At 35.6% G+C, this 12225-nt stretch overlaps 1 protein-coding gene across 3 annotated transcripts in view; it reads left to right on the plus strand.

Annotated features, from left to right (window-relative positions):
* The window catches only part of HOMER1 (homer scaffold protein 1), a 144047-nt gene that overhangs the window by 48743 nt on the left and 83079 nt on the right, over positions 1-12225 (plus strand). For all 3 annotated transcript variants that reach the window (XM_019462912.2, XM_019462911.2, XM_019462910.2), the window contains exons 2-3: positions 5532-5688; positions 9670-9801. In XM_019462912.2, the coding sequence (XP_019318457.1) occupies positions 9700-9801 (102 nt within the window). In that variant the 5' untranslated portion in view covers positions 5532-5688; positions 9670-9699. The remainder of the gene's footprint in view (positions 1-5531; positions 5689-9669; positions 9802-12225) is intronic.

A 12225-nucleotide genomic window follows, 5' to 3' on the forward strand; every position in this document is an offset into this window, starting at 1 on the left:
TTCTTAAACTTCTACCAGGCTACTTTCTTCTGAAAACTTAATTAGAAAGTCGGGGAATTATTTGAAACCATAACCTTCTTTATATCCCCTTTGCTACAATATTTAATTATATTTACATATATGAAAAAGAGTATTTGTAAACCAAACCTTAAAAGAAGACTAGGGAGGGGTGCCTGGGTGGCTCAGTGGATTAAGCGTCTGACTTTGGCTCAGGTCATGATCTCACCGTCTGTGAGTTCCAGCCCCGTATTGGGCTCTGTGCTGATAGCTTGGAGCCTGGAGCCTGCTTCAGATTCTGTGTCTCCCTCTCTCTCTCTGCCCCTCCCCTGCTCATGCTCTGTCTCTCTCTCAATAACAAATAAACATTAAAACAAAAATTTTAAAAGAAGACTAGGGAGTGTATAATTTCTTTTTCTTCCCTTGAGCTTGGTTGTTAATATTGGACCCATACCTTTGCACTTCCTTGAAACATACATTTATTGCATAATCACATAATGTTTGTAAAAATACAGATTTCAGTAATAATTTTTAAAAAGCATTATCATTGAACTTTTCTAAATCAAAGCTATCCAGATGATGAAAGTTAACTTTTTCCTTTTTTTTCTAGATCTAGAGTTTATATATTTCTTGGCAAGTAGTCTTTATGTTTTGCTTCAGTTTTCATTGGTTTTTTTTTTTTTTCTTATTACAGAGATAAGAGTTAAATATACTCATTCTTTATGTCAATTCTAATGTGTTTAAGTAAACCTTGTTTTTAAAACAAAACTCTGATTTTACCACATTTTTCTCAGGTCATCTTGTACTTCCATTCTTCCAGTTTTTCATATCCGTATTAAGTTTTGGAGTTGATCACTGCATGTAGTACTTTTACCGCATTTTAGCCCAAGATGAAGAACTTCAGAATTGTTCTTGTACCAGCTTCATAGAATTATTTTATGAACCAAATGGAAAATATTCCAGTAAGCTTTTCTTATAATAGGTCATTTGAACTACTCATTGTCCTGATAATTGATGGAAGAAATGCCAAAGTAGATGATTTTCTAGTTTTAAAGTGTGTATGGGTGTGGTGTGTGTATGTGGTTCAATTTTATTCCTCTAAGGCAGTTTAAAGCATTTCATGCCAAAATCTATTTGCTTTAAAATTGACAGATTAATTCCTTAGAAAAGTTCCTTTCAATGTCGTTTAAGAAATAATACTCTAGTCGTTACTAAATAAAGCTTCGATTTTGTATTGTATTTTTTATATATGTTTTCTACTGACAGTAATGTCAGTAAAAATGGCAGAATATCCAGACCAGCTTACAGTGAGATACTTTTACCTCAAAATTTATCTTTTGATTTTCATATTTTGGTTATAAATATAAGTCCTATGACATGTTAACGTGTTACATGGAAAAGAATTTTGGGGCCAGATAATTTTGCCACATGCTGGGTTACTCAGGCCTAAATGGGTTTCTTTACTGCAGGATGTTTTAGAACCTTTAATACACTAATGTACATTATAAGTATTTCAGAATGGGACAGAACAGTGTTTGCAGAATTTATTTAAACACGGAACACTCATTTCTAACACTGTTGTTCCATAGAACGTATTTTGGGAACTATTTGTATCTGATGCAGTTAGTATTTTTGTGAATTGCTGTAAAGGAAGTACTGTGTCTAACCTTTATTGATGAATGCCATCCAGTTTACCTAAAAAAGTATTAACTTTAACACTTGGACACTTGGGCCAGTTAGTTTCAAATGCTTTACGGATCCTTTTAAAAATTAAGAGCTTTAAGATTTCAGTTATGGCTTTTCTCTGCTGCTTCTCAGAGCTTTTCTCTAGAATGAAATTCATCCTCATGCTTAGTGTTATTGAAATGTATCTTAAACAGACTAGTGTGATACGATCTCTTGATGACTCCCCAAACTTTTTTCTGCTCCGTGGTTTTCTCTACTGTGCTCCAAACTAATATTTTTAAGTTTCCATTCTGACAGTTTTATATGCAAACCCTTATACACATCTGAATTTGGTCAAAACTTCACTCATCCTCTCCCATTTCATTCTTCCTCAAACCCAGACTTCAGTTTCTGTTTCCCAACATGGCTAGTGGCACTATTGACATTTCGGTCTGGTTCTTTCTTGTAGGGGGCTGTTCAGTGCATTGTAGATGATTACCGATGCCCCTGGCTTCTACCACGTAGGTGCCAATAGCAGTCTCCCTCAGTTGTGACAACCAAAAATGTCTCCAGAAATTGTGAAAGGTCCCAATTGGGACAAATCACCCCTGTTTGAGAAACACTGCCCTGCAACCAATCTGTTGCTTAATTTTACTGATTCTGTTTTCTAAATTTACCTTTAATCCCTCCTCAATCTTCATTCCATTCCCTAACTTCCATACCTCTTCCTTCTTTCCTTTCTTCCTTCCTTCCTTCCTTCCTTCCTTCCTTCCTTCCTTCCTTCCTTCCTTCCTTTCAGGTTTTATTTATTTGTTTTTGAGAGAGAGAGAGCACAAACAGGGGAGGGGCAAAGAGAATGAGGGAGACACAGAATCTGAAGCAGGCTCCAGGCTCCAAGCTGTCAGCACAGAGCCTGATATGGGGTTTGAACCCATGAACCATGACTTCATGACCTGAGCTGAAGTCGGATGCTCAACCGACTAAGCCACCCACGCACCCCATTCGTCTTTATTTCTAGTACTTGAGTTTTTTTCATAAGAGTCTGACTAGCCTTCTTGTGTTCAGTCTTTTTTCCTTCCCATCCACCCCTTCAGTACTGCCAAATGTGTCTTTCTAAAATGTGGAGCTGTTCTCTATTTACAATCTCTGAGTAGTTTCCAGAGGGGACCCACATGAATTGGCTTCTCTCTTTAGCCTCATTCTTCAAAGGCACTCACACTCACTAAGGTTCTTGCTACACCTACCTGTGTACTATTGCCTCTTCCCACTGTTACCTTACTTTGTTTCAAATTCTACTAAGACATCACATTCTCCATGGTAGCTCTCGGTCACTTATTTCCAAAGAGTCTGTCATGGTGAAGAGCATTTTATTTTTTGACATCTGTCCTCCCTCATCATTTTCAGGGGCAGGGACCATCTTTATCTGTTTTTGGCTTGTAGATATTCAGTAAAGGTGTGAACTATTTATTAGTATGCCTTGATAGATGTAGTAACTTCCTTGTTACTTCTAGGAACTCTGTTCCCTGTGTCAGCAGTGAAATTATTTTCCTAATATTTTTAATCTAGAGTTTGACAAGATTTTGACCAGAAATCTTGAACTGTAATTTTAAGAAATCACCTATTCAGAAGAGAATTGAAGAAAAGCAGTGTACTTGGTTGATACTCAAATTCATAAGGCATGCTTGTAAAACAGCTAGTTTAAAGATTTTTATTCACAAGGGAATTGAATTTATGGATTAATTGTGTAGATTAATAAAATTATGTGAATTAAAATGTGGAAAGTATTTATAAGACTCAAAACACTAGATTTCCGCTGATAGGGATTTGTTGATTGGTCATATAAGATGTGTAAAGGCAATATCATTGTCTTAACTATTTTTGTTTCTTATAAAATACATATATTGCAACACCCTGCACTATTTAGAAATTTACTGCTTGTCAAATGGGGGAGAAGTTGTTAGATAAACCTAGAGTTCCTACTTCCCTTCCCTCCATGCCCTAAATAAATACACTTGTGTGTTTGGGTTTTCCTGTGGATTGGAACTAGTTAGTTACAGTCAGGCTGACCAACTGCAGTACACCTAGAACTTTAATTAAAAGGTGAAGAGAAAAAAAAAGCCTCAAGGTTTGTAGGGCTTTTTGGAAGATAGCCCAAGTGTAGCCTCACTGAAAAATTGAAGGATTAAAGATAGGGTAAGAGGGAATGAACTAGACCTCTTTCCAATTCAGAAGAGTTCTTCATCCAGGCACAATGCCTTGGGAGGTTGTGAATAATTACTTGTTGAATGAATCTATATGTAATATGAGTTAAGCCGGAAGTGATGAGTCTCTGCTTCAATTTTTAGGGAGTGGCATAAAATGTATCAGTTGCTTTACAACAGATTCTTAGAATAAGAAAAGTTGTTATGGAGGTTTCCAGAAATAAAGCTGGGAGGAGCCAGGTTACCTACAGGGAAGGGGCCTCCCTTTCATACATGCTCTCCAAGGGCTGAAGAAGATCATAGACGTATGTGACACCTAGCCTATTACTGTTACCTGAAGAGTCGTGTTGCCATGGGCCAGACTTGCCTTTCCTGTTTTCTAACTTCTTCTCTTCCATACTCTCCTTTCTTTACTGGTTAAAATTCTCTTTAGGACCTTATGTAGCTTTAGGAAAGGAAGATGTTGTGTAATTGAAAGAAATGAACTTTATTTGGGCTCAAAGCAAAAAAGCCTGGTAAAGGCTGTTTCCAGAAGAACGTCTACTCAGAACTTGAAAATTTTGCATTCTGATGCTTCTGTTGCATATATATCATCACATGCTTGTTTTCCAGACTGTAAAATAAGCTAATGATATTTTGGATACACATTTTTTAATAGTTTGGGTTCTTGAAATTATTTTTAAAATCTGTTTAAGGCCCTACTCAGTAAAAGATACTATGGTTGTGAGCTACCTTGTGTTCTGTATACTTTTTAATATAGTAGAGGTCAACTTTTCTTAGTAAGTTTATTACCTGTTACTGGATTAATCTAGTTTTAAATAGGTGAACATTTTTAACCTAGTGCTTATATAAAGTTCTTGTATTTTAATAGAATATAGTCAGTTCTCATTATTTAGAGTAGTTGTGTTCTATACAGGCATCACGAACACTGAATTATCAAATACTCAAAGATTGCTTCTAGGGGATACAGAGAGTTAGGTTCCTACAAGCCTCCGATCACATTTTCATCAACCAGTCAATACATAAGCTTGTTCTATGTGTGTTTGTATTTAAAGACCCCTCATTTAATATAGACAATTGATTCATTACCATTGAACTCATGGCCAACAGCACTATAATTCATGCCTGAGCATAGCTTATAACATTCTCTCCGTAAGACACATCACAGCCTTCTTGCATCCAAGAATAGACTGTGCTTCAGCACTATGCTTGGGAGCTGTTTTACACAGTGAAAACACCAACAAAAAGCACAGTATTATGAAATGCATGGTGCCAAATAGATCACAAAAAGGACACTTGTTTATAGTATGGGAGCTGAAATAAGGCAGAGTGTTGCCTTGATCAACCTCAGATGGAAGCATGCATGTCAGGCAATTGCATCTTTCCACTACAAAAGACTAAGAAGGTACCTCAAGTACTGATTTTGGAGTTACAAATACATTTTAGCGAGTAGACAGATTCATCACATAATGAGAATGGACTATAATTGTTTTAAAGAAGCTTATGATTGAATACTTACAGTATTCAAATATGGAACAATGTTTCTGTCGTCTTGGGGGATGTGGGAGTTTTGGGGTAAGTGGAGTCATCCTCACAGATTTCATGTTCTCTTGTCCAGTGCAATAAAATGACTGCTTTCAATCTGTCATTTTATTTTCTGCCTGATAGGGAACAACCCATCTTCAGCACTCGAGCTCACGTCTTCCAGATTGACCCAAACACAAAGAAGAACTGGGTACCCACCAGCAAGCATGCAGTTACTGTGTCTTATTTCTATGACAGCACAAGAAATGTGTATAGGATAATCAGTTTAGATGGCTCAAAGGTAAGTTATATTCTCTTTAAATGATCTTGCTCTTTTGCTTTTTATAGTAGAGCATCTTCTGTTTTATTTTGGGGAATTTTCATCTTTATTAAGATACAATATTTCCTTTTGAGTTTTAAAAACTTCAAAAAGCCAAAATTGATCATTTTCAGCAACACTTTTTGTCTTTTTATCTTCTAAATTACTTGGATTGGCCACCTTATTTATATTGAGTTACATTCCAAAATATTCTACAAATTTTAGGTTAGTTTATTTGATATATATTCATTGCATATCTATTACATGTCAGGCACTATGCTAGTTGCTAGGAATATAGTGGTAAACAGAATGGACAGTTTCTACACTTTTGGAGCTTACAGTCTAGTGAGGAGCTAGAATTCTTTTCAGATACACTTTTGTAGATTATTCAGTAATTCTAAGTCCCTAAATGGTATGAAGTCTGGTCAGTGTCAGCATTAAAGCTGACATCCCTTACTCTGAAGGGAAGTATGTGGACAAGACCTAAGTTTTTATTTTTAGGAGAGGCAAATAGTATAATGTTTAAGAGCATGGACTGCCTGGGTTCATATCTTAGCTCTGCCATCTACTAAGTTTTTGACTTCCGGCAAATTACTTCTCTGAGCCTCATTATTCTTAGTAAGGATTAAATGAGTTAATATCTGCATAGCACTTTGATCATTGTCTTATAGATAGTATGCCTTTCAAAGGGGGGGAAATTCCATTTTTTATCAATGAATTTTGAATAAGAAATACCAAACATCAGATTCTGGATAAAATGTGTATAGAAGGACAAGGGTTTCATTCTTCTCCTTCACGTTTTTTTTAAAGCCATGAGGCCTTTGAACTTGCAGAAATTTTAGCAGGTCAGCTCAGGGTCTGAGAGCACACACTCTAGACCTAGACTCTCTGCTTTGAATTTTTGCTCTACTGCTTCCTAGCCATGTGACCTAGATCGAGCAAGATAGTTCATGTCTTCACACCTTAATTTTCTCATCTGTAAAAAGGAACTAATAAAAATACCTACATCATTACACCATGGGATTCATGTGAAGATTAAGTAATTTATGCAAAAACACGTAAAGGGTGTATAGTAACCACTATAAAAACACTGCTCTTGTTATCGTTGTTAATATTTTTAGGCTATTAGGTATTGCCTAGTGGTTTGGGGAAACAAAAGATAATTTAATGCTCAACTTTCAGTTCATTTTCTCTTGTGCTCACTGCTTATCTCCTTAACTAGATTACAGAACCCCAGGGGCTATTTGCCCCTTATCTTGTACTTAAGTGACTAGTATGTATTTATTAGAATAATTGGTTCTCTTTCATTTTTACTTGGAGGATTTAAAGGACTTGAGAAATACTAATAGTTAATTTCTATAAAACTTCTTTAATGAAGAATAAGTTTGTCATATTTTGTAACTATTTAGTGACATCAACAGATATTAATTGTTGTGATCTCAGCCACTAGAATATTAATTTCTTTCTTTTCCCTGACTGGAACTTTCAGTTCTCTATAATCTGTATTTCCCTCTTGGCCCAAACCACAGATAAGATGGAGTTTTATCAGATGGGAGACTTAAATAGAATAAAGTTCAACTGAAGTATTCCCATGTCCCATGTGATTAAATAACTCTCATGTGTCCTTCCTTCTGAGGCGATAGGAACTATTGCTTCTGGCCTCCATTCTTGAGTATACTTTGCAGCTTGTAAACATTACACTCTTAAACAGCTCTTGTGAACAAGTTTTTATTTATTTTAACAAAATCTACCCTCTGTAGCAGTTATGATTTCTATCACATGTTCCATTTTCTAGTTAACTTTTTTAAAACTGATGCTGGTAACTACTGCAGTTCCCTGCAGGCAGAGTTGTTTTTGGTAAGCAATAGTGTAAGCAGAGTGGCTTACTTGTGGCTAAATGAGTGTTTTCTCCTCCCCGCCCCACTTCTATTTCTGCACTGCGTGATGAGTTGGAAAGCCCTTAGGTGCCCCTGATTAGAAAATGTCCATTTGTTCTCATTTAATGCCCTTACTGTGCATGTAAAGTTTGCTTAAAGGCTTTCTAATCATGCTGCAGAGACATCAGCATGGCCGAGGGCCAAGATAAGGGCACTACATGATCTGTAATGACACAGCATTTCTACCTGTTTTCCTTGAAAGGATGGGAACTCTGGGATTGAGAGAAAATTTATTTTAAAGAATTAAGATTTTCCTTTTAAGTGGATTCATCTTCAAAAAATTCAAACCATTCTATTCTAAGAATTCTAATGAATAATTTTTTTAAGTTTTTTTGGGGGGCAGGATGGAACAGAGAGAGAGAGTGGGGGGAGGGAGAAAATCCCAAGGAGGCTCCCTGCTGTCAGCACAGAGCCTGATGTAGGGCTCAAACCCATGAACCATGAGATCATGACCTGAGCCAAAACAGAGTTGAACACTTAACTGACTGACCCACCCAAGCATCCTATGAATAATGTTTTTTAAGTGTGGGATCGTCTTTCATTTTAAAGTTTTTCTTCAGTGATTAAAGAATCCCTAAACAAGTAATCCCCAAGACAAGTGGAGGCAAGGAAAGGTTCAAAATGGGGATTAAAATGGGACTCTTAACCTTAAAAGCATCAAGAAGTTCATTTGAAAGAGCTGAAAGTGAAGGTCTGTGACCTACAGCAAATGGGTCATTTTTCTTACAGGTTTTCTTATAAAACCTATTGTTACCTCACTTTTTGAGAGTTACTGAGATCCCATGTAAAATGCCCTTCTCTCCTTGAAAACACTTAGATCTCAGCTCACAAGCACCCTCCTCTGGGAACACTCAAGGACCGCCAAATCTAACCTAGTACCTGCCAGTCATTGCCTTCTAGACCCTCTCTCTATCAAATGCTGGTCTTACAGGCTTCGGAGCACATAACACTCTGAAATTACATTAGTCAGTTACTTACGTATATGTTAATTGACTGACTGTTCTTGGTTTAGAATGTAATCCACAGTTAACATTACCGTTCAGTGTTACATTTCAACTCTCTAGAATTGTGCTTGGCATTTAATAGGTACTCAGCAAAAAAAAAGTTGCATAACCAAATGATTCCATAACCAGATTCCTTACCTTTTGTTATATTTTGTTATTAACCATTTGTTAATATATCCTTTTCCATTGAGTCTTTTCATTTCATGACTACTTGCAATTTAGAGTACTTTGTTAGCCACATTTTACAGAATCTAAAATGACATGCTAGGAAAAGCAGCTTTTGAACTGAAGGGTAAGGAGGTTTGAGTATGAGTATTTAAATTTTGTCACAGGTAAAAATGCTTAATCAAGGGTAAGGGCTCTCATAGAACTACAGATAACACATCTGCTTTTGTGACAGAAAGCAAGGGGCCAGCTACTCTTACTATCTTCTTTAGTAGGACAGGTGTCATACATTTATTATAACTTCATCAATACACGCATACTTATAAGTATTTAAATTTGTACTGTTCACGTGTTCAATAGATTTTGCTTTGTTCTGAAAATGCTTGATTTTCATTCTACATTTGGTAGTTCACCAAAAAACTGCTTATGAATTTGGTAACATGTTTATTTCTATTATTACTGGAATCACTTTGTAATCTGAATTTTGGAGGGCATTAACTCACTAACTTAACTGATTATATACTTTTATAGTACTGGCAGTGGGAAGGTACTTCTGTTAATATGATACAAAGTAATAGTTGGAATTTATTATGGTGTTCCCCAAAATCAATATTTAATAACACCAAAACACTAATTTTGTAAGAAACTATGTGTTAAATAGAAATGATAGTGAATCTCAGTATCATGAATTTATACCACTTTGTGGGAAAAGAAGTAAAGTATATATTTAGGGGTTGTTTTTCCCTTGAGTAAACTCATTAGAAATCCTTTGTTTTTTTACAGAAGTAAATAGTCCTGTGTTTAAATGCCTGTTTGCTAACTTTTGGCTTGTAACTCATATTTATTTTATTTTTTAGGCAATAATTAATAGCACCATCACCCCAAACATGACATTTACTAAAACATCTCAGAAGTTTGGCCAGTGGGCCGATAGCCGGGCAAACACTGTTTACGGACTGGGATTCTCCTCTGAGCATCATCTTTCAAAAGTAAGTTAACTCATTAGATTACGTGGAAATCTTCATCTTCAAATCATAGGTCTTAAATATATAATAGCAAATGAAAAGTGTAAAATATAGGAGAAATTTAATACTCTAGAACAATTACAGTGATTTTAAAGCAAGAAGTGAGAGATCATTGGATTTCACTGTCAATTGGGAAATAATTTATGCACATTAAAAACGGTCACCATTGATAGAGAAGTATTTGGGTGGTTAACTCTCTGTATGATAGTTCACATAACAGTTGGGGATTATCACTTCTGAATGGACTTTGCCCAGGGATTAGCACCTTAGTGGAGATGGTCTGCAAGAAGGTAAACAGCAAGCTCTTCTGAATTGTGAAAACGTAAGCTGATAGTGATACAGATTTTAGCTTTTTGACATGACAGCAGGCACTTAAGAATTACTTTGTTTAGGGAAAATGGTGCTTTCTCTGAGAATTACTTCAAACTCTGTAATATAGGACAGAATGGTGAGATCTAACAAACACATGAAGAGTTCCTGCAAGATACTGACCAAGTGAATTACTGTGGCCAGAAAGGCCAACAAAATACAGAACATCACCAGGCTAATTACTGGAAATAAAAGAGTTGTCCCGCGTACCAGCAGCAGCTTGCAGTGTTTATACCAGCAGTGCCTTGTGGGTGTCATCCACAAAGACTAAGGCAAAGGAAACTGTCTCAGGATAAGATACTGGTCAAGGAGATGAGGAGTACTCACTTGGCTCGTCAGATTTTATGCTCACCAGACCCAAAGATTTATTCTTTGAACTTCTCTTTTTGAAATGTTCAATTAAAAGGATAACCCTACCTTTCACAATAATTTGATGCCTTTTGGGAGTTACAAATGTTCAGCTTCAGGGTCATCAGACTCTTGTAGGTATACACTGTTTATGTTTACACTGTAAGCTATTCATTACAGAAATCATTCTGATGCTTAAAAATAAGTTCTTTTTAAAAATAATCTTACATTTTTGTGAATATTTATTGACTCGTGGGTATAGTTAGATCAATAATTGAAGTAATCTTTGCTTCCATTTTTTTTGGTTGTAGACATTACTTAACATGGTTGTTTTCAAATATTTTTATTACCTTTAATATAAATTACAGTTTAGGGACCAATTTTAAGGCTATTTTAACTTTCGCCTTCATGATTATAAGTCCATTCTCTGTAGGATGATGAAAATGAAAAAGTGTTACTGATTTGTTTTCTGTTACACCCATCTTACTCTCTAAATACATTTCTTGGACTGTGGTAAAGGTATGAGTTCTAGATTCAAAGTATTTCAACATAGCAGGGACACAGGTATCCAGCTGAGCATTGCCCCTCCGGAAATAATCCCCCTAGGAAATTACACATTTGTTCTAATAATTTTGCCATTACTCAGATGGAACCTTTTTGGAACTTCCTTTTGGAATTGTCTATTAAAGTCTAGAGCAAAAAAAGTTGATATATTACCCTTGCTAAATTTCTTGACAGGAACTAAATTGTGGATTAATTTCTCAAATAAACTTGTATGAAATGATTTTGGGGCATAAGTAATTTTGACTGCAAATTAAGTTTTTGTCACATCTTTGAGGTTACTGGGCAGCTAGCTAATGTGGCAAAGTAATAGCTTATTAAATTCTGTCAGTTATACTGTATCCTTTCATTTGATCTTTTTTTTTTCCGAGAATGGCTTTTATATTTCAAGAATTTTTCCTCTTTAAAGTTAACATATACTTTTGACCAACCTTACTGATAGTGATTCCTAGTATTTTGAGGGAGAATCTACATTAAATAAACTAGACTTGGCTCCAGGAATTATTCACTGGACTTGGCTCCAAGAGTTGGTGATCAGTCTCTTCATAATGTTTTTGTCCAGAGATGACAAAATCATGATTTATTTTCCATGCTACCTTAAAGACCATTGTTGCTGCTTTATAGACTATAGGGGATCCCAAGGAGTTTATAATCTTTTACATAAATGAAGCAAGCATGTAATTATTCTGGCTTATTTTATCATTAAAAACCTTAAGTGAATCAAAGCATTATAAGGGTTTTAGAAAGTCTGAAGGCAATTCTAGACAAGGATCTCTCAAAATAAGAGAGAGTAGCAGTATTGAGAGAAATGTTTGGTCCGTAGGGTTGATGTATGAGGAAAATTGCAACTGTGCTTGGATTGTTAGAGTGCTTACTAAGTTGTATTTTGTTACCATGGAAACGCAAACCTATAAAAATTAACAGTAGTGTGAGCCTTTGTGAAGTTGAAAGAGTTTTAAACATTAACTATGTTGGAATGCTAGATGAGTGTAAGAAAAACTGTGTTCTACTTCAGATTACATTGAGAGAAATTAATTATGGTTTCCTTTTTATTCCATTTACACAAGTGTGAATGAGACCTTTTTAGCTTTGTGTTCAGATTACTTGAAC

This window comes from Panthera pardus, unplaced genomic scaffold, assembly GCF_024362965.1.
Source record: "Panthera pardus isolate Hobbes unplaced genomic scaffold, ASM2436296v1 HiC_scaffold_2, whole genome shotgun sequence".
In the NCBI taxonomy this organism is placed as follows: domain Eukaryota; kingdom Metazoa; phylum Chordata; class Mammalia; order Carnivora; family Felidae; genus Panthera; species Panthera pardus.